This window comes from Siphateles boraxobius, unplaced genomic scaffold, assembly GCF_051911475.1.
Source record: "Siphateles boraxobius isolate OS27281-9 unplaced genomic scaffold, OSU_SipBor_1 12, whole genome shotgun sequence".
NCBI classification, from domain to species: domain Eukaryota; kingdom Metazoa; phylum Chordata; class Actinopteri; order Cypriniformes; family Leuciscidae; genus Siphateles; species Siphateles boraxobius.
Window position 1 is genome coordinate 33,939,402 of NW_027508722.1, and position 24,599 is coordinate 33,964,000.

The 24,599-nt window shown below is 35.3% G+C and overlaps 1 protein-coding gene across 1 annotated transcript in view; it reads left to right on the plus strand.

Moving 5' to 3' along the window:
- scn5lab (sodium channel, voltage gated, type V-like, alpha b) overlaps positions 1-24,599 on the plus strand; it is a 202,059-nt gene that overhangs the window by 76,123 nt on the left and 101,337 nt on the right. The window contains exons 9-12 of the mRNA XM_077219213.1: positions 13,179-13,320; positions 14,243-14,440; positions 16,087-16,254; positions 16,361-16,714. Coding sequence (XP_077075328.1) covers positions 13,179-13,320; positions 14,243-14,440; positions 16,087-16,254; positions 16,361-16,714 — 862 coding nt within the window. The remainder of the gene's footprint in view (positions 1-13,178; positions 13,321-14,242; positions 14,441-16,086; positions 16,255-16,360; positions 16,715-24,599) is intronic.

Here is a 24,599-nt window from a genome sequence, read left to right on the forward strand (position 1 = left end):
CGCTGACAGACATCTGTAGAGCTGCGGGCTGGGCGACACCTAACACGTTCGCTAGGTTCTATAGCCTTCGTGTGGAACCTGCTTCCTCCCGAGTTCTGGCTGCGGCCAGTGGGTCGAGGGAATAGGTTGTGTCGGCTTGCTACGCCACTCCGCCTCAATCAGCGGATACGTGCGTTCTTTGCTCCGTATGGCGCCCTACGTTGGTGAGCCTCGTGAGTTCCTCCTTCACCCCTCCGGTGCTGGGCGTGGCGGAGCGCCCGGCACCAGGTCTGCTACCTCTAGGTAGGAGCTGCTAGTAGACTGGGTGCTCCAGTGGTTTCTAATTGTGACCCATCAGGCCACGTGCAGTTCAGCCGTGTCTTCCCCTTGACGGACTCGTTCGTCGTCCCTGTTGAGTACGCTCCCACTTCCCTTGGATTGGGACTACCTCAGGGACTGCCATATGTTTCACTATTCCTTCGGGCTAGTACATATGTGTATTCCTGGCCTTCCTCAGTCAGGCTGGGGCTTCCGCAGCGTTCCCTCCTCCCTTGAGGGAACGCTTTCCCAGTGTTATCCAATATCCACTGTGCGGGTCTCGCGGAACAGCAGTGTGTTTCCCGTGCTAGCTCCCGCAACTTATTTCAAGAAACTGCTGCAGGGTAGCTTTGCCGGGCGCTGGAAGGGGCCAGCACCATGGCGTTTTATTAGGGATCCCAATTCGTCAGGGAACTCCCCCGACGACACGTCGGAGTTCCCAGGACGAAAGGGAACGTCTCGGTTACGTATGTAACCCTCGTTCCCTGAGTACAGGGAACGGAGACGTGTCGTCCCTTCGCCATGTTGCTGTACCTTCGCGGAGGACTGGACACTGTTCGGCTCCTCAGCGAAAAGCATTGCGCAATGTTTACTTCCGCCTTTTATACCCGCGCTGGTGGGCGGGTCGCGGAATGCAAATCTTGCATGCCAATGTCCATTGGCTCGTTTTTAATTCTCTCGAAGACGGTTGGCTCCCTAGCGTGATCCCAATTCGTCAGGGAACTCCCCCGACGACACGTCTCCGTTCCCTGTACTCAGGGAACGAGGGTTACATACGTAACCGAGACGTTTTAAAAATAATTGTATCTCATGTTTATTTTTGCTGTAAGGTGTGAGAATTATTTAATAATAAAAGGTTTACTGTTGTTTTAACGTGATTTTTCGGGACTTGTATTGAATCCAAATCGTCCCCAGAATTCGAACATAATACAAGGACACTGAAGAAAAGGTTTTTCTCACTCAGTAATTGCTAGTAAATTTCACAAACAATCACAAAGAAGCAGAAACTGAAGCAGAAACTATTGTAAAAACAGTTGTTAATTTACAACTTCGGAAAATAATTTTTATTGTGTAGTTAAAATGAAATGTATAAAGGAAGAATCTGTATATCCTTCTACACAGTACTGAATAAATATAGTAATCCCACTATGACGGACACCATGCTAGTGTGACTAGAGGAATGTCAGCGCATGTGTTTGCTAACTGTATATGAGTGTGTGAGAGTGTATGGCATCTGGCCGTACATTACCGCATTAAAGCGTCTTCTCTTGAGGGGTTTGTACAGTATGTGCTCATGGTCATATCTCTACTTACATAAACGCTCCCCACGGGAACCTCAAGAACTCGATGAGAATTCGGTCTCTCACACTCAGTGCCTGTTTCTGAAGAAAACGAGTCGTTGTCTGTTCAAAACTCAGCAATATTGCGGGTATCTGGGTTGATATTTGACTTTTTTAGCAAGTAAAAGGCCTTTTAGTGCACTTATACAAACGTCCACCTTCAGCTCATGTCTTTCAGCTGGGAAATTCGATTTTTATCAAGTAAACATAATAATAACTTTGATATTGTTAGTAATATTTCGACTGGACTGAAGCAACTTTGGTTTGCTTGATTATCTGAAAAAAGTCTGAAATATGATCATCAGGCGTTTGAGGAAGTTTATTAGTTCAATCATCATTGTGTTGCATTGCATTAAATGTTTTAAAATTACTGAGATTTGATAATAAACAGAACATTTAAATATTGTCTTGCTAAGACATTATTGGCAGAGACGACTGATATTTAAATGATTTTATATCAGTTATAAAGATCTCACTGATTTACAGAATTTCATCCTTTTGTTCGTATAAATATCAGCATCTGCATCAAATTGCATATTTTTGCTTAGTTTGGGCCTCTGAATATTCCTCCATATTCTCACTATACGAGCCATAAAAGCTTGACGAAATATAACACAAAACATAAAAAGCATATGCTATTGGGTTTTGATTTTTTTTAAAAAACTAAAGGTTCAATAAACGTATTATTTCATTATTTTCATTATTTCAATTATTTCATATGTCAGACTTTAAAGGGTTAAAAACCACTAATAATAATAATAAAAAAGTAAAAAATATGAATTAAACTGCTATTGTTTTGTTCCATTTAACTTTGAGAGGAGGAATAAAAAGAAAAATAATAGCCAGACATTAATGGACTTTGAAGTCATTATAAAGTCAGTGAATCGTTATCCCTCGGATGCTTCTAGGATTTCACATCGGATTCTGTGGGATCCGATGTTTCGAGACTCTGCAACATGTTCTGTCTCCGCGTCTGGAAAGTTAGTCGTCTGTCGCCGGCAGCTGCGAGACTCAAATGGATAAAACATTATCTTAAAAGCGAGTGCTAATCGATAACATGAGATTTCAAAATCCAGAGCATTTTTGCAGTGGAGGATGTCATGGAAAGTGTGTGTTGTTCTCCTTGAGTTATTGGGCCGCGGATGTGAAGGTCTCGCTGCCTAATGGGCCGTTGGTGTGAATTACGACGAGGCCTGTAGATGTTGATTGTAACATCTGGCCGAAGCCAGAAACAGACAAAGGACAAATCCGTCTGTCTTCCGTAGTGATAAAGGCCTCAAACAAACGCGTGTCCACGTGTGATAAAACAGCCCTTGGAAACGGAGAAGTGTTTGTCTATAGGTGTAATACAGGCCTGTTAAACACACTGCGCTTTACGAGTCAAACACAGAAGCTCCTAAAGAAGATTCATCAGCGTTCAGAAGCTCGTTCGCGCTATAAAGAGTTAAAAACACTGCAAAAATGCTTTTCTTACTCAGTATTGTTTCTTGTTTCCAGTCCAAATATCTAACAATTCTTAAATCAAGGACCATTTACTAGATGAGTAAAATGCCATAAGATATGATGTGTTGTGTTCGGGGGGAACTAATCAAAATTAAGTGAGTTTTTGCTTAAAAAAATCTAAATTATCTGCCAATGGGGTGCGAAAAATAATGTTAATTTAAATAGAAACAAGGTTATTTTTTTCACGCCATTGGCAGATAATTTAGCTTGTTTTAAGCAAAAACTCATTTCATTTTGATTTATTTCCCCAGAAAACAAGACATAATATCTTATGTAATTTTACTACTTTAGTAAATGCATCTTGATTTAAGAAATGTTTGATATCTGGACTGGAAACAAGACAAACATAGTAAATAAGAAAAGTATTTTTTGCAGTGTAATCATTAAGAGAAGCAGTTACTTGCTAAAATTAGCTTATTAACAAACATTTTACCCCAAAACTAAAATATTAAGAATATAATTTTTAAATGTATAAAAATATTATGTGAATGTAGTGTAACAACTTATACTGTAACCACTATTAAACTGAAGCCTGAAGCCACACGTGTGGTCATGCTTCATTTCAGATCTGTGGATGAAATCTCTAAAACTATGAATTTTATAAAACATTTTTTAAGATCATGTCAGGTGAGTTTTTAGAGAAAGATGATAAGATGCTAATAAAATATTTTATTGCCCTTTAAACACCCATTTGCAGTCTATTGTCTAATGTCTTGCGAGGAGAACGGCTCGATTCATGATATCTTCTATTGTTCTCACTCAACGAACCTTTCGTGAATGAAAGGTTTCGTGTTCTCCATTATTGTTGTATCGTTATTCTTTAGTTTGTATTCAGCCATTATTATTCTTTATTCTGGCATTATATGGCTTGCCCATCAACACCACTGCCATCCCACAATACATGAATCCACTATTATCTGAAGTCTTTCTACAAAACAAACAAACAAAAAAGTATTCTTGGGACTAAATACAACTAATATTTTAAGAATTTTTTACTCAGTATTTTTTTTCCCCCGGAACATATATCTAAAAATTCTTAAATCAAGATACAGTTTCTGGCTCTTATTATTATTATTATTATTTTTATATTTTAAAATGAAGTGATGTTAAGCCTAAAACAAGAAGGGGATTTTTTTTTTGCAAAAATAAAGTTGATTCAAAGGAAAGCAAGTTTAATTTTTCTGACCCCATTGGCAGATATTTGTTATTGTTTTAAGCATAAATCTGGTTAATTTTTATATTTTTTCCCCCCAGACTTAATAACTCAAGTAATTTAGCTTGATTTGACTTAAGACAGTTTAGATATTTGTACTGGAAAATAAGACAAAAATACTTATAAGAAAATGTGCAGCTGTTCACGAAAGAAGACGTTACAGTTGTAATTGATCCGTGTGGAGAATTTGAAGTATTGATTCAGTTTTGAACTAGTTGATCTACATAAACCATCTGAACGAACTGTACATTTGGTACTACATTTGCTTTAAAACTTACTCTGCGACCGTTCGGCATAGTATGATTGTGTGTGGTATAAATGATATTCAAAGTAGATATTAAAGTGTCCATCATATGTACACTTCAGGAGGTCGTAGGTCATCCGGGGACCTTCTGTCTGTGTGAATATGGACATATATTCGTCTCACATATTGTTTTATGCCTACTGTATAATAGGCATATTCAGACACAGATTTCCTAGTGCTTCCTATTAGAGAAAAGAGTTTGAACATCAGCACAAACAATGTGACACACAAACTGAGTTTTCTGTTTTGAAAACAGCTGAGCGACTATCACATCATGCACAAATGTAGTGATATAATCTCTGATAATACATAGCATTAGTGTCTATTGTTAGTAATGTAAAACTGATAAACGGTCTCAGTCAGTGTTATATAATATGCTCGCTGTCTGCTAATGGTGGTGTATAAATATTTAGTATCATGTAATCATTGACCTTCATCTTCACTCACAAACACTTGATTTTATCACTCAGTGATTTTCTTGGAACTCCAAACATCTCGATTGAAACGCCGTCTTGTGTGTCGTATTAATTATAGGGTGTTGTTGGATATGTATTAAAACAGGAGTCTATTAATAAACTGTGATTAGGCTGTATATTAACAGCACTATAAATGACCTTAATGATACTTACTGAGAGGTCATTTACATGGAGCTAAAAGTTCACTCAAAATAGCGCAGAAATATTCAACCAAATCTAACAGATCAACAGCTTAATGCTTTTTTAATGGGCAGATTTGTTAGTCGACAAAAACGTTAATTTGCAGCATCATCTGCATCTCATTTTACTTACACTTGTGTCTCTCTCTCTCTCTCTCTCTCTCTCTCTCTCTCTTTCTCTCTCTCTCTCTCTCTCTCTCTCTCTCTCTCTCTCTCTCTATATATATATATATAGTATATAGTTTATTGTAGTGTACCCAGGTGAAAAAGACGTACTGCTAAATCTATTAAACATGCATTATAGTACATTTGTATTTTAATAAAAACATATTCAAGTACATTTTTAATACATTTAATAGTACGTCTTTTTCACCTATTAATAAATACAACAAATATGGCCTATATACAGTAATGTTTGAGAGAAGCACATGTGTTTTTGCTCTGGAAGAGACGATCTTGTTATCAATATGATTAATATCTCCATGTGTAGGTCGTACGGCACATGGCTTTATTCGAAGCTGCTGTTCTTCATGTCAGTGAGTTTGTTTCTCTTGTTCGTTTATTTCCCTCGGGGATCAATTAAGTCAATTAATCCAGCGGTCTTATTTTAGCCATTGTTAGTGAGCAGCACAGCTCTCTGGTCACCTTGTGAACCTGGACGGAAACCTGAGTTGAAGGCTGACGGCGTTTTAAAAGCGTTCACCTCGTTTCACCTCGTCTCTCTCGCTCTGTTGAAGTGTGTGTTATTCCCTCGCTCTCTGCCGATCACACTGTGAGAAGAGGACTGGGTTTCGGATGGGCAATTTGTCGAAAGAAAAGTTTAGAAAAACAGGGAATTTTCTTAGTTGGTCCTGGTATCTGGTAAGGGCGGGATAATATTGCAAAAAAACATTGTATATCAATATTTTCAGCCTTATGACAATATTCAATATATATATATATATATTTGATGATGCTCTTAAAATGCATTTTTTTGTCAACCATTAACATTTACAGTGTCTCTAGGAAGTTTAACAGCCAAATAAGAAGTACATTCAAATCATTTTGATATTACCGATTTTGCTTGCTTTTATATTTCCAGCAATATCATCATGAAAAAAAATCATGTGTAATTTTTACATCATTCCAATTTATGGGCACATAGAGAAGATTATATCCATATCCAAAAGGCAAACAACTAAAAAATAAATACAATAAATAATATTAATATTATATAATGTTATATATTATAATATTAATCATAATATAATGATATATATATATATATATATATATATATATATATATATATATATGAATATTATATAACACTATATATTATAATATTAATATATTATAATATATGGAAAAAAATTACACACATTTGTATTTATTTATTTATATGGTTATATAAAAAAACATCTAAAAATATGTAATTTACATCAGAAAACAGTTTATTTAGAGATCATCATGTCAAATCTATTCCAAAAGTCCAACTGTGTCTTTTTTTCTCCTGGCATCAACCAATCACAAGCCCTGATCATCTATATTACTTTTCCTAAAATATCTCAGCATCATCTTTATACAATAAAGCATCAGTGTCTCATCATCCGAGCTATCTTTGTCTTTTTGTTACTGTATTCTGTTATAGTGATACGTTTAATCTTGCCCGTCTCAATCCGGTTGATCAGATCCGCCACATGATCCCGGCAGAAGCATTCAGAGATCAGACTCCCAAAGGAAGTAACCTTGAGTACATCTTGGCTCATAACAACATAACAGTTATTCAAATAGGGCAGTGATACAGAAACAACACACAGGTCTTCATATTGGTTTACACGCACGGCACCAACACAAATTCCCAAAGTCCATCGGCCCCGGCCACGTCTTTCTCGGGACCCTAACAGGGCAGAGGGACTCTCTAGCGCCCGAAATAGACCATGTTAAAATGCTTTGTGTCCCGGCAATGCGATCCCAGCTGCCAGTGTGCTGAGAGGGGCTTTTCTGACAAATTCTCCAAGTGACACTGTGCTGGAACTCAATGACAGCAGCAGAACCACTAGAGCAATATAGATAATCAGAACCACTACAACAATATATGATCAGAACCACTACAATAATATATGATTTGATGGAGTTGATTACAGTAATATAGATGATCAGTGATGGAGCCCATTACAACAATATAGATGATCAGTGATGGAGCCGATTACAGTAATATAGATGATCAGTGATGGAGCTGATTACAGTAATATAGATGATCTATGATGGAGTCGATTACAGTAATATAGATGATCAGTGATGGAGTCGATTACAGTAATATAGATGATCAGTGATGGAGTCAATTACAGCAATATTGATGATCAGTGATGGAGTCGATTACAGCAATATAGATGATCAGTGATGGAGTCGATTACAGTAATATAGATGATCAGTGATCGAGTCGATTATAGCAATATTGATGATCAGTGATGGAGTCAATTACAGTAATAAAGATGATCAGTGATGGAGCCGATTACAGTAATATAGATGATCAGTGATGGAGCCGATTACAGTAATATAGATGATCAGTGATGGAGTCGATTACAGTGATATAGATGATCAGTGATGGAGTCGATTACAGTAATATAGATGATCAGTGATGGAGCCGATTACAGTAATATAGATGATCAGTGATGGAGTCGATTACAGTAATATAGATGATCAGTGATGGAGTCAATTACAGTAATATAGATGATCAGTGACAGTAATATAGATGATCAGTGATGGAGTCGATTACAGTAATATAGATGATCAGTGATGGAGCCGATTACAGTAATATAGATGATCAGTGATGGAGCCGATTACAGTAATATAGATGATCAGTGATGGAGTCGATTACAGTGATATAGATGATCAGTGATGGAGTCGATTACAGTAATATAGATGATCAGTGATGGAGTCGATTACAGCAATATAGATGATCAGTGATGGAGTCGATTACAGCAATATAGATGATCAGTGATGGAGCCGATTACAGTAATATAGATGATCAGTGACAGTAATATAGATGATCAGTGATGGAGTCGATTACAGTAATATAGATGATCAGTGATGGAGTCAATTACAGCAATATTGATGATCAGTGATGGAGTCGATTACAGCAATATAGATGATCAGTGATGGAGTCGATTACAGTAATATAGATGATCAGTGATCGAGTCGATTATAGCAATATTGATGATCAGTGATGGAGTCAATTACAGTAATATAGATGATCAGTGATGGAGCCGATTACAGTAATATAGATGATCAGTGATGGAGCCGATTACAGTAATATAGATGATCAGTGATGGAGTCGATTACAGTGATATAGATGATCAGTGATGGAGTCGATTACAGTAATATAGATGATCAGTGATGGAGCCGATTACAGTAATATAGATGATCAGTGATGGAGTCGATTACAGTAATATAGATGATCAGTGATGGAGTCAATTACAGTAATATAGATGATCAGTGACAGTAATATAGATGATCAGTGATGGAGTCGATTACAGTAATATAGATGATCAGTGATGGAGCCGATTACAGTAATATAGATGATCAGTGATGGAGCCGATTACAGTAATATAGATGATCAGTGATGGAGTCGATTACAGTGATATAGATGATCAGTGATGGAGTCGATTACAGTAATATAGATGATCAGTGATGGAGTCGATTACAGCAATATAGATGATCAGTGATGGAGTCGATTACAGCAATATAGATGATCAGTGATGGAGCCGATTACAGTAATATAGATGATCAGTGACAGTAATATAGATGATCAGTGATGGAGTCGATTACAGTAATATAGATGATCAGTTATGGAGTCGATTACAGCAATATAGATGATCAGTGATGGAGCCGATTACAGTAATATAGATGATCAGTGACAGTAATATAGATGATCAGTGATGGAGTCGATTACAGTAATATAGATGATCTGTTATGGAGCCGATTACAGTAATATAGATGATCAGCGATGGAGCCGATTACAGTAAAATAGGTGATCAGTGATTGAGTCGATTACAGTAATATAGATGATCAGTGATGGAGCCGATTACAGTAATATAGATGATCAGTGATGGAGCCAATTACAGTAATATAGATGATCAGTGATGGAGCCGATTACAGTAATATAGATGATCAGTGATGGAGCCAATTACAGTAACATAGATGATCAGTGATGGAGTCAATTACAGTAATATAGATGATCAGTGATGGAGCTGATTACAGTAATATAGATGATCAGTGATGGAGCCAATTACAGTAATATAGATGATCAGTATGGAGCCGATTACAGTAATATAGATGATCAGTGATGGAGCCGATTATAACAATATAGATGATTAGTGATGGAGCCGATTATAACAATATTAGATGATCAGTGATGGAGCCGATTACAGTAATATAGATGATCAGTGATGGAGCTTATTACAGTAATATAGATGATCAGTGATGGAGCCGATTACAGTAATATAGATGATCAGTGATGGAGCCGATTACAGTAATGTAGATGATCAGTGATGGAGCCGATTACAGTAATATAGATGATCAGCAATATAGATGATCAGTGATGGAGCTGATTACAACAATATAGATGATCAGTGATGGAGCTGATTACAGTAATATAGATGATCAGTGATGGAGTCGATTACAGTAATATAGATGATCAGTGATGGAGCCGATTACAGTAATATAGATGATCAGTGATGGAGTCAATTACAGTAATATAGATGATCAGTGACAGTAATATAGATGATCAGTGATGGAGTCGATTACAGTAATATAGATGATCAGTGATGGAGCCAATTACAGTAATATAGATGATCAGTGATGGAGCCGATTACAGTAATATTGATGATCAGTGATGGAGCCGATTATAACCATATAGATGATCAGTGATGGAGCCGATTATAACAATATTAGATGATCAGTGATGGAGCCGATTACAGTAATATAGATGATCAGTGATGGAGTCGATTACAGTAATATAGATGATCAGTGATGGAGCCGATTACAGTAATATAGATGATCAGTGATGGAGCAGATTACAGTAATATAGATGATCAGTGATTGAGCCGATTACAGTAATATAGATGATCAGGGATGGAGCCGATTACAGTAATATAGATGATCAGTGATGGAGTCAATTACAGTAATATAGATGATCAGTGATGGAGCCGATTACAGTAATATAGATGATCAGTGATGGAGCCAATTACAGTAATATAGATGGAGTCGATTACAGTAATATAGATGATCAGTGATGGAGCCGATTACAGTAATATAGATGATCAGTGATGCAGCCGATTACAGTAATATAGATGATCAGTGATGGAGCCGATTACAAGAACAGCAGATTCTGCTCTCGTTTCCCTGTAAAATTTATAAAGTTATTAAGATTTATGATTAAAACAAGAAAATAAGTATTGGCATCTTGCACAATGTTGATTTTCAAGTAAATTGATCTTGTTTTAAGGATGTTTAGATAGTTATACAAGAAAAGTACTGATGACATTAGATGATACAAACTTGCCTAACCCTAACTTGCCATCTTAAACTGGTAGACAAATCATAACGATTTAAAAAATGTTAATTTAGTTATCACTTTTTTTCTACTGGAAAATAAGACAAAAATACTTATTATATGTCTTTAAAACCATTCAAAAACATGATGAAATAATACGGATTAATTATTAATTTAAAAAAAGTTTTTCTAGTTTTTTTTTTATAAAACTGTATGTATATTATCAATAAATAAATAAATTTCACAATTGAACTAATTTATTCCTTAGCTTTTTTTGGAAAACAAGACAAAATCCTGATTAAATGTTGATTTTAAAGCTATGATAAAATAATAATGATCAAATATTGATAAAACGTTTCTATTATTTATTGTTCATTTTAATCATTATGAAATAATACAGAACAAATATTAATAAAAACTTTTCATCTTATTTTTTATTGTCAATAAAAACTATATAATCAATAACTCTCATTTATTCCTTTACTTTTTTTGTTGATTTTAAAACTACAATAAAATAATAATGATCAAATATGGACAAAAATACTGATTAAATAATAAATAATATTTACTTAATACTCTTGTTTTCTTTTTGATAACTGAACCATCAGTTGTCTATCAGTTATTTTTTTCTGATGAAGTTTGCTGTAAATAGTCGTGTGTGTCGCAGAGCACGTTCTGGCACCGTGTGCCACACGAGAAAGGAAACCACGGTTGATATCAGTGTGTGTCTGGGGTCCGAGGGCCCCTGTCCAAATCGAAATGAAGTGGGGCCCGTCCATTAGCACGTCCTTCAGGGACACGGCGAGGTGTGTGAGTGCGATAGCGCCCGTCACCCGCACCCTCACACTTCCAGCATGCCAGCCGCTGAGAGCCAGTCGCCGCCGGCCTGAAGGGAGCGAGACTGGTAAAGACGGGCACAGACTCCAACCACTGGCGCCACCAGCCTCTCACTAATATTGTCTATTAATATTAGTCATAGACAAAGTGTTCAAAGATCGCTCACCTTTGGTGCCTATGTTAAAGACATCACGTCTCAGTTTGAGTTTATAGTCAAGTCTCCTTCATTTATACAGCGCTTTTAACAATATAGATTGTTTCTAAGCAGCTTTACAGTGATAATAGGAATTTAAAGTAACAGAGATTGTTTTGGCTTTACAGCAGCTCTAGAATAAAGTTATTGTCCAGATAAAGTTAGTTTTGATTGATTCACTTCTGTTGCAAAGATCATTAGTTATAAACTTAACGAACACTGTTCTAACAGAAAACAGGAAACTTTTAATGTGTTCTGGCCGTTCAGTTTTTTGCACACAACACTGTTTGGAGGCTCGAGAACACAAACTTTGAAATGGGTTCCAAGGTGCAAGTTTTGAGAAATGTATATGTCACAACAGCACAAAAATACAATGAATAAATAAACAACAACAACAACAAACAACATACACAACAACAACGTCTTGTTCTCAAATATCATTTTTTTCAAAGCCTTATGATTATGATTATATACGACTAATCATCTGTATGTATCATCTTATATAACACTGATTATAAAATCTAATTGCGGTTGGTAAAAAATACTTGTGTAAACTTAAAAAATGTGAATCTGTGAAAACGGTGATGGTGTGCACATGCATACTACATGTTTAGTCTATAGATATGCGCGTTTGAATATATATGTGCGCAGGCGTGTAGTCTTTCTTTACAAATTGACCTTACCAAATTACTTGTCTGACCAGCATAATGCAGAATTTAATAACCCTGATGAAGTAATTATAAACAATTTGATGCAATTAAAGATGACCTGTTATGCTTTTTTCCGTGTTTATCTTTCTTCAGTGTGTAATGTTGCTGTTTGATCATGAAAAAGCTCCAGTTATTCTCTATATCAGTGTCTGTTTCTGAACTCCTGAAACGCCTCCATTGTATCTTGAGTTTCTTCCGGGAACGAACACGTCACAATATTCCTCATTATAATAATTCATACGCAGAATAAAGGGGCGGGGCCTGGTTGAGTTAGTTAGTAGTGTGTTAAACTGGCCGTTATGGTAAGGGGCGGGACATTTCCCAAACACACTCGAAGCGCTCGACCAATCACAACACACTGATCAGGCCGACCAATCAGAGCACAGTGTGCTTTTCAGAAGGAGTGGCTTTATAGAGACAGGAAGTAAACAGAGCGTTACTGACAGACTGGGAAGAGAGGAGCCGCAACAATGGAGAATATGAGGAAAATAATCAACATTCAAGCAGGAAAACCTGCTCTATTAGAGACCAAAACAACATCACTTTGAAACATGGCCTCTTTAAGAACTAGTTATTTCTCTTTTCTGCAGCAAATGTCCAGATGGTTTTGAATGTATGAAGACTGGACGAAACCCAAACTACGGCTACACCAGCTTTGACACCTTTGGATGGGCTTTCCTCTCGCTTTTCAGACTCATGACACAAGATTACTGGGAAAACCTCTATCATCATGTCAGTATTCTTCCTGTTCTCTCTCATTATGTGACATTCAGTCATCAGTTGAATGCGGTTTAATGTACAGGTTGTTCAACATCTGCCATAAGTTCCTGATTTTTCCTCTAATTTACATAAAGCAGTTGAGATGCATTTACACTACCTTTCAAAAGTATTGAAAAAAATTTACATTTTTTTATTTAAGGACGCATTAAATTGATCAAAAGGCAGTAAAGACATTTATAATGGTCCAAACGATTTCAAATATTATATTCAAAAATTCTATTAAAGAATCCTGAAAAATAAAATGCATCAGTTTCCACAAAGCTGTGGAACTGTTTTCAACTATGTTTTCACTATGCACTGTTTTCAACATTGATAATAATCATAAATGTTTCTTGAGCATCAAATCATCACATTATACTGATTTCTGAAGGATCATGTGACACTGAAGACTGGAGTATTGATGCTGAAAATCAGCTTTGATCACAGGAATAAATTAAATTTTAACATATATATAGTAAAACATATTTCTCTTAATTTGTAATAATATTTAAAAAAAATGACATTTTACTATATTTTTAATCAAATCAATGCAGCCTTGGTGAGCAGAGGAGACTCTTTCAAAAACATTAAAAACTTTTGAACTAGTAGTAAATATATATTTAGTAGTAAATATATATACTCATTTTGGCATCAACATTTTTTGCATGGTAAATTTTATTTATCTATTTTCCTCCATACACTTTTGGCAGATTTTGGTAATTGAGTTTGTTTTTGGCCAATGCAGATTATCTCAAAATGATTGATTTATCACTCTGACCAATGCATCTAATTACAATCTTGTGTAAAGATATTGCACATCTACAACAACAAATGATAAAGCAATTTGCGAATTATTGCAGCCACTGTGATTCGATGCCATTTCTGTGATGCACAGACTCTGCGCTCCGCGGGAAAAGCGTACATGGTGTTTTTTGTGGTGGTGATCTTCCTGGGCTCCTTTTACCTGGTGAATCTGATCCTGGCTGTGGTGGCCATGGCGTACGAGGAGCAGAACCAGGCCACGATCGCTGAAGCCTTGCAGAAAGAGCAGGAGTTTCAGCTCGCCATGGAACAGCTGAAGAAGGAACAGCAGGTACGTCGGGGTCACCATTCAAATCAGCTGTTCATTTCTCCATTCACATCCCAAACGAGGGTTCATGAGATGATGGAATGCTAATAATTAATTAAATAACAATAAAAGGGGCTGCACAAGCAATCAAAATAAAACTGAAATCATGATATAGACTGATATCACTTCCCAAGTGTAACTTGTAGTGTAAAATGAAAATTTAATTTGATTATTAATTTTTATTTTACGGTAAAATTGTACTTTACTTCAGTATTGCATTTCAGTCTTCATAATTAGAAGTGAGACTACTACTACAACTACTAATGTTAATAATAACAATTAATAATCTTTGATTTAACATTTTTAGGTTAAATTCAAAATTCTTAAAACCACCGGTGTGAATTCTAGAGTCCACTTTTAAGTCCAGCAATAAAGGGAAATGTTTATCATATCACAGTTCAAATCGCAATATGACAGAATAATTGCAAAATATAATCTGCAGCCCTTTTTTTTAAATAAAGACTAAATATTGTATCTGTTTACTTGCATGGCATGTGATCATCAACCAACATCAGAGAAACGTGAGCATGACAATGTTTTTAAATTATTAAAATATTTATGTATATGTTTTACGTCTAATGCTGGGTTCAGGTTACACAATATTTTTGTCTGTTACGATAGTCAGAATATGCTATTTTGACTCACATTTCAGACTACATGTTGCTTCTCGACCAATCATCGCTTGCCGTCTTTAACGACGTGCGTGATGTCATCGAGAAGGCGGAACTTGGAAACAAGGGCGTAAACAAACAATGGCTACCGAAGCAGTGTTTTGTACTAAAGCCCCCAAAAAATAAAGAATTGTAACAGCACCAATATCATCATCTTTCTTTCATTTCTCCATATTCGTATATGGAGCGTATTCATATTTCAGCATTGCATAATTTTACACCCAAAATGTGTGCGAACAAAACCGCCTCTCAGTACTAAATTGAGTTATTTTTTTTCGATGCTTATTGCGCGTAAACAGTCAAACACACAAAATAATGTCAAAATGCCGGTCTTGGCGAGTATTCACGTAAACACAGTCAGTTATGCTTTAAGTAAACGTAAACAGTTGAGAAAGAAAACTCACGTGTATCAGTATATTGGGTCCGTGCATCAGGTCTTAAATTGACAGGAGCCTAATAAATCTGCTTTCAAATTATGAGATAGTATTAAAAATATCTATATGGCATTTTTTCCCATGGTATCGATATCAAAATTGTGGCCAGTGAAAACGCTGAGTGGCTAGTAAGTTTAGAAAACCACTAGCCGCAAAAAAGTTAATGACGACACCCTACGTCAAGTCAAGTCACCATTATTTATATAGCACTTTTTACAATAGACTGTTTCAAAGCAGCTTTACAGAGATAACAGGAAAATAATGTTGTAATAATATTGTTAAATATAAATTAAATGTCTCCAACTAAGCAAGCCAAAACCCAATGGCGACAAAGGCGAAAAAGGCGACAAATGGATTGTGCAAATTTTTGGAATGATATTGTGTAGTCTAAAACCGGCATAAAGGGTTCGGCTGACCATAAAGTTTGCGAATCCTTGATTTAAGCAATAAGAAATGAAAGCTATATTGGGACTATAGCTACAGCTTTTGGTCCGGTGTCTCTCAGGTCGCTCAGAAAGCACAAGAAACCGAGTCCATCTTGACCGCTGACGTGTCGCCGTTCTCCTCGCAAGGCAAAGGAAATCTGGACCGGAGGAAAAGCTCGAGGCCGATGTCAGAAGGGATGACGGGGGACGACAAATCAGCCAAGCTGGACACTATAGAGGGGATGAAGGTGGATTTACAATAATATAATACAATAATAATAATTCCCACAAAAAACTAGAATTCTGTCACCATCATGTTGCTGACAAGCCTAAAATTTCTTTCTTTCTTTCTAGCAAACACATTCTTTGCTGGTCCGCACTTTATCGTTGAGGGCCAGACGGGAAAGTCAGGTCAGCGTCTTCAACTTCCGGCCGCCGAACAAAGATTCAGAGGTGGATTTCGCCGACGACGAGTTTAGCAATCACGGAGATTCGGACAGTCGAGGCGGTTCACTGGCGCTTCCCTGGAGCCGGAGACGAACCAGCGCTCAAAGCACATGCAGTCACAGCTCCCAGTTCTTCTTCCCAAGCCTCAACATCAACGGCAAACTCTTCGTAGCCATGGACCAGAACGGGGTCTCAGGCCAGGGGCCGCTGTCTCCTCTGCAGCTTCCCACCTGCCCTATGGAGAAGGTTAAAGAGGAAAGCGTAAGTGACTTTAAGCTTCTAATCAAAGTGAGCCGGTGGTCAAGGTGGAATCCCGTAAATTGGAAACGGCATGATTGATTTGTAGTGAAGCACATGGATCTATAGATCAAGTACCGCTGCTGATATCTTCTCTTGTTGAGAAATGAGTCAATCTTGTGAAGAAATTAAAACGGAGGGAAAAAAATCACTCAGAAATTGCTAGTCACTAGAAACGACTAGCGCATAACACATTGAATTAAATGTTGCATTTTTGAAGTAGAATGACTGAAATAGTATTTTCTTGTAAAACATAATCCAGTTTGAAAAAATTACTTTTTACAGTATAGTAAGAAGTTTGACTGATACTTCTTTACTAATTTCTACACTCAAAAAAATAAATTTTGCCTCTTGTTAAATTTAATTAATTAAAATAAGCAAAAGTAACACGATTGTTTAATATTTTGTCACAACTTAATTTAATTGTGTTCAATCAATCTAATATATTTAAAACTGAAGTTTACTTAATTAATTTGTGTGAGAACTACTAACTTGGCAGTGGATCTGTAGCTCCCAGCATGCTTTGCAAGGGACTGCATTATGAGGGTAAATTTAGGGATTAAAATGTTATTTTATGTGTTTTTCAGTAAACGGAAAGATGTTGTTAGTTGATGTTAGTATTTAATGTTCAGTTATGTTAGAAACTTAGAGGACTTTATGTAATGTTTTTGAATTTTTTGGTTACCATTATGCAGAAGAGTGACGACTGTGTTTAGGATGTGGGAACTCAGTAAACACTCCATATGCATTAAACCTCACTTGCATCCCTGCCTAAGTCATATCTAATATTACTATGCGAAAAGTTGTTCTAATTAAATCGAATGCTAGTTGCTAATATCATTGGAAGAAACTATAGAGTCAAACTAACTAAAATTATAATGTTGATGATTTTAGACAGGACAAAAATTAAATCTGGGTAACTTGATAAAATTCTATCTAGTAGGAATGACACAATTATTTTAGTAGTCTTGACCAAATTAATTTAAGTTCATACAGCAAGATTACAACAAATCATTTCGAACAAATTTGATTGTGTTGGATAAATATAATTCAATTTCGTGGAAAACCTTTCCTTAATTTAATTAAGTTGGTTCAACAGATAATTTTTTTGAGTGTACATAATTTGTTAGTACACCGATAAATGGTTAATTTGTAATAATTATTATATTCTTCATATTGCATATAATGTTTTAACGCTATGGCCTAGTGATTATTTACTTATTGTGCTAAAATATTAAATATATGATAATGCCTTTACCCTCACTAAGGCAGTATCTTTTTGATTAAAAATACAATAAAAACAGTAGAAATAGTGAAATATTATTCCAATTTAAAATAACAATTTTCTGTGAATATATAGTAAAGTGTAATTTATTCCTGTGATCGAAGCTGAATTTTCAGCATCATTACTCCAGTCTTCAGTGTCACATGATCCTTCAGAAATCAGTATAATATGATGATTTGATGCTCAAGAATCATTTATGATTATTATCAATGTTGAAAGTTCATATTTTTGTGGAAACCGTTATAGATTATATTTTTTAGGATTCTTTGATGAATGGAAAGTTCCATCCATTTATTTCAACCCAGGTGTTAAAAAATACTTAAATGTCTCCTAATCAGCATCATCGTCTTCAAAGACTAACACGAGTGCAGAACACACTGCTGTGTGTGTGTTATACAGTGTTGTGCAAGTTACTTCCAAACTGTAATACATTATATATTACTTGTTACTGTTATTTAAAAGTAATTCATTACCTTACAATATTACTGTCTCAGAATTGTAATGCGTTACATTACTCCTGTATTACTTTTGAGTTACTTTCACCAAAATAACTATACAGAAGTAGAAGTTAACATTCTAAAATGACTAGGGCTGTAACGATATGCGATATGAAACCGAAATCGCGACACTCAGATCCACGAACCTGCAGAATCGCGACACACGCCTTCCAACTCCCAGTGTTATCCTTCCCGTCCAGATCCAATGCTACCACATCTTTAAATTACTATTAGTATTATTTGAAGTTAACATAACATTATAAAATACGTAGACCTACACCACAAAACTAGTTGATGATAAATTATTTAAAATTTGGGAATTCCAGCTTTATGGACATGACATTTGCAGTCAAAACTTGAAATATAAATTCTCAGAAAATGCATTAATACCAAAATATTGAAATGTCTGTTTATCCATAGGCTCCTCCCTGAAAGGAGTCCAGACATTAGAAAAATATCAGTCTACACATGCGTTTTATATTTAATATTATGGAAATAGACAATCATGCGTGACAAAAAAAAAACTTTAACTTTTAGGAGGCAACGATTTTTTTTTTCTTTTTTTTTTTCTGTGAATTAAACTGCGCAAATCGGATGAAGAAGGGTTGGCTCTGCACAGAACATAAAATATTTATTTTATTTAATTTTTCGTGTTCGCATTTGGGTGATTCTGCAACTACGGGCACTTTTGACTATCCCAATTTTAAAAAAATCAACCTCCATGAATTTAAATTTTAACCATCACAGTCTGTAATACATATAAAAATTTACACAAAATAGAATGTAGTCGTTAAGATTTTAATCTGGAACATGTTTATTTTTTATGTTTTTCGGGTCATCTTCTTAAAAAGTGTCCTTACCGCAACGTTACAATAACGTTAATTTTTTTAATTTTTCTTTAGTAATTTCTATAAAAAAAATATATATATTTAAATAGCTTTTTCAAATTTGATGCAATTTTGTAAATACTGATATAAAAAAATTATATACAAAATAGGGAATTTCATGTTTTTTTCTATGCCATGTAAAAAATGTACAGTAACCTTAGATGTCAATTGTTTCCATACACACAGAAGATAACATATTTAACTTTTTATGACAGATGTTGCAATTTCAATGTGTTAATCATCTCAGCTTAAGTGTAAAAATACTTTTTTGCAAATGAAAATGTGAAAAAATTTAAAATAGAGCAGTGCTGCGGTAATGACATCTTGTGTCGGTAAGGACACGATGTTAAAATCTAGGGTTAGAATGGCATGTTTATATATATACTAATATATACTTCAGTACTAATAATATACAGAATATTTGTAATTTAATATACAGTAAACCTTGAATTTGTCTCTACCGCAACAAGGTCTTTACCGCAACACCTACATTTGCTGCGGTAAAGACATGTTGCGGAAATGACATTTTTCCTAATATTTTAGCTAATTGGCAGCTAGCAAGGCCTACCACATTATTTTTGACTCTTAGCATCTTAATATACATGAATTTAACAGTAATATACATTTATTTTTAAAATGTAGTTAAAAATACACAATTATTAAGCTGAATGGTAAGGACGCACAATAAATACTAGAGCAGAAAAGATGATGTTTACCTTATTTTTTTGGTATCTTGTGAGTGAGGTAGTGTGGTGGCCCAGCCTGTCAGCAATGTGCTCAAGTGATAATTTCTGTTTCAATAGAAACTAGACTTGTTTGTGTTCGATAAAATTTCATAACAAAAGCTTTTTTTCATTGTTGCGGTAAGGACTCAAAAGTGTGGGACAGGCACATTTAGTTAAAAAAATCATAAAAATTATCAATTAATACTACAAAGAATTTTAAGATACTGTAAATGAATCTGTATATTAAACAATTCCATTTGAAATAATGTCAAATTGTAATTAAATTAGCTTATTTTATGTATCTCAACATTGAGACCACAGGTGTGGGACATTAACAAAAATGGTGTTTTGAGCTATAAATGCTTCATAATATTATATTTAATCACATTAATCAGTAATTATATTTTTTGTCAATGTGTGTAATGGCACTGTGAATATATTTATGAAACATCAAATGACAAATTTTTACATAAATCTAAAATTTCACTGCTGGGACTTAAAAGTGCCCGTAGTTGCAGAATCACCCATTTATGAGGAAAAAACAATGTTACAGACGTGACAGTTCTCCGTTACGGACGCGACCGCTCTGAAGCGGCACTAAAAGACTGCTTTAAAACTTTCACAGACACCTTACACACACAAAGCCTTTCTTTAAAGTGATTTTCGTTTTGTATTAATCGTATCTTAATTTTAATCAATGTTTCATCAACCAATTGCCTGGATTTAAGCGTGTGAACTGGAGCGCGTCTCATAAATGAACCGAAACTCAGCTTATAAGGTAGCCTATTGACGGACCTGAAAAAATATATCTATATTGATATGTCTACTTGTAAACAGAACAATTCAAAACGAAAGAAAACAGACTGCTCTCTGCTTATGAAATTAAATGTGCATTTCTCTCGGGTGCATCCACTAGCATAGCCTACTGCGAAGATCGCGAGTCAGCATCGTCAACTTCATCTTGACCTTATTAATAAACAATTAAAATGTCTCCTTGCTATATTTGACATATTCATAATCATTGCTTTTGCCGGTTCTTTGTGACAGCTTTTCGGTTTTTTATCGGCAGCGCCGCCGCCCTTACATGAACGCGTCACCACCGCATCAAAAACATGATTGCGTGATGAAACATGAAAAATACCACATAAACATAGCCTAACTGTTTAGAAAGAAAACACAGAACGAATAGCCTAATGCCCATACGTCCTCTCGCGAATGTATAGTCTTCTTCATGCCATCTTCACCATTAGCTGCTTTTCCTCTGGCCAGCGCGAGCACAGAGGCCGAAATCATACCTCACGGCACTCCTGTAAAAAATAAATCGCTATACAAATATATCAGACGCTGCCATTTAGTCTTTAATTACAGACTTGGACACCACACGCGGCTATTGACTGACCACGAACAGGTAATTTAGCCTACTTGCATTTTTCATTCCTTAATGTCTCCAGGTCTTCCTGTTTTTTGTTTTTTTTTGTTTTTTGTTTGTTTTACAATTAAAACTAAAAGTTTGTTGTAACGCAAGCCTTACTGAACATGTACCGAGTAAAATATTACTGAAAACTGTTTAGTAATGCCTTACACTACTGCGTTACAGCAAAAAGTAATATGTTACTGTAATGCATTACTTTTGTAACGAATTACCCCCAACACTGGTGTTATATTCATATAGTCAGTCCTTCTATAGCTGTCACTTACATTGATAATATGCATTATGCTCTTGCCTTTTATTAGCGGATTTTGACGAGTTATTTTCTTTTATTGGCCGACTGAAAACATAATGTGTAATGATTAGTGTTCTGCAAGAACCTCCACCTCTTCTGCTCTTTCCTACGTTTGCAAATGTTCATTTGTCCGCATGTCAACTGGAATAATTCTAATATTGGAGTACTGGAGTAATTCTAAAATACAAAGACTGAGGTTATTTTAATTTAATAAGTCCAACAGACAATATGGATTTTTCTTTTGTCTAGACGTTTTGTATTATCAGTTATTAAGCCGAATTTAGCAGTAATCTGATGATGTGTACAGAAGTTATTAAGAATATTGCATGGAGTGAATCTGACAAAAAAAACCTTTACATGTAATAATTCACAGTAGAATGTAAAGATAAAATTAAGAAAATATATATTTGAAGCTTTGTGCTGCATGATGACATTATTTGCATGATGTAAATTTTAAATAAAAGTAAAAATAGGCTGCGTTTTTAATAATTTCTATTTTTCTTTTATTTTTTGGGTGAAATGTTTAGCAGCTAGTAGCTGAAGCAGCTCAGATTATGAAAAAATAATTAATTAATTAAATTTATATTGAGATTACATTTTAGTTATGACATAATATTGTATAATAAGTAGGGGTGTAACGATACACAAAACTGACGGTTCGGTTTTTCCGCGGTTTTGACGTCTCGGTTCGGTTCGGTTCGTTTTAGAAAGCTAAAATTGCTTTTTTTGGTTTTTTTTTAAACAGTGGTTTAATGAAAAAATTTTCTTTGTCTTTAAATTAATTCAATTAGGCTACAATTAAACGTTTCACAAGGATTTAAAAAAAAATCTGCTAATGCTGTAAACTATAGGGAGCCGCACATTACTATAACATTAAAGGTTGTAGCCTAGACTTTTAACCTAAATTCAGATGCTATTTATTTTTTAGATATAATAATCAACACACAACACATTGTATGAAAACATGTAAACTGAACATAAGGCAGTTTTTGCATTAACTTGTGTTTTTACTTGTTATTGAAATATAATAATTTACAGTTGTCATTTTCATGAAAGATATTTTAAACATACATTAAATAATCAAGATATCATTTTACAGGTTAAGTAAAATATAATATATAGGCTAACATAGTGCATTTATTTAGTGCAAGAGTTCATTTATAGGAACCAAAGTTGTGGACACTGAATCACTTGGCTGTTGAGGTAAATATAATGCTAGTGACAAGCTATGCATCTTATTGACGTCTTTCCGCTGCTGAAACACTGATTGAGCGATTACACGAGTTATGATGCCTTTCAGTAAGTGTACTGTATCTTTCAACATACCTTCAGGTGTCCATTCTGTAACTGAGGAAGAGATGATCGCGTTTACCCGCTTGAAATGAGGAGCCTATAGGCCTACAGCAATCTGTCACGCCACAGGAAAGAGAGTCAAAACGCCATTTATTGTTTGAATTTCGTGATCAAATAGACAGAATTTGAAATATTACACCTTGCTTATTATCAAAAGTAACAAAACATGGAGCTTGTTATTTGATGTTAATGGTGGTTAGGCTACAAAACTGAATTCGTTGTGTACTGTACACATAAGACATGAGGTCCATTGAGCCGGGCTGGGCGGGGCCAGGGTAGCAGGGGGCGGGGCGTGTTTGGTACGCAATGAGAGTATCGCATTTCGAATCGTGAGTTCTGTATCGCGGTTTTTCGGTTCGGTTCGAATATCGTTACACTCCTAATAATAAGGTAATGTCAATATTATTGCTATCATAATAAAGATAATCATTATTATAATTATAATAATGACCATTATTATTATTATAATTATAAAATTTTTCAAAATGCATGATATTTTTATTGCTTTTGTCTAATGATTAATTGCTTATAGTTCTGCAAAAATATAGAAATAAATTGAAATCAACTCTGTATTTACATATTCACTACAACTCAAAACTTAGGATTTGGTACATTTTTAATGTCTTTGCCAGACATTTCTTTTGAAAGACATTTCAACGACGACATCTGCTCACCAAGGCTGCATTTATTTGATTTTTTTTAAAAATACAGTAAAAATTCAGTAAAAACAGTAATATTTTGACAATGTAAAATAGCTGTTTGCTTTCCCTTTAATCTCATTGCTGTCTAGGTGAAAAATATTTAGATCTTTTTGATATATTATTAAGTGAGTTTTCTATGTGGGGTCAACATTCATAATTTTTAGCCGGTTGTAAGAAACGGAAGTACAACGTCATGCCAAGAAATCTGAAATAGTCAGAAAGGAGTCTGAGAACTGTCTGGACTGTGTGTTAGAGGCATGGAAACCCTGTTGTCTTGGCAATGTAGTCATGGTTACGTAGCAACAGATGTTGAATAAGGGTTGAGGTGCGCACACACACACACACACACTCCCGCAGCGGTGTTTCCCACTCGTCTGAACAGCAGCAGTGGGCGTTATGGTGGGCCGAAGTGAAGTGCTCCTGCGTCATTCCTTTGATTACCTGCGATCAAAAACACATTATATAATCAGAGGGTCATTGTTACAGTCAGACATCATGTACTTGTCTCAGAGTCCTCATATTAAAACAATTAAAACAGGCTCTTCCAGCAAACGTTTAGAAAACAAATGCATAAAAGCGTTTGACAAAAATGATCACATTCCCCAAAACACCCATTAACACTTGAGACATTTTCTGCTGAGGGTTAATAGCTGATGTTATTAGTCTTTTGTTTTGCA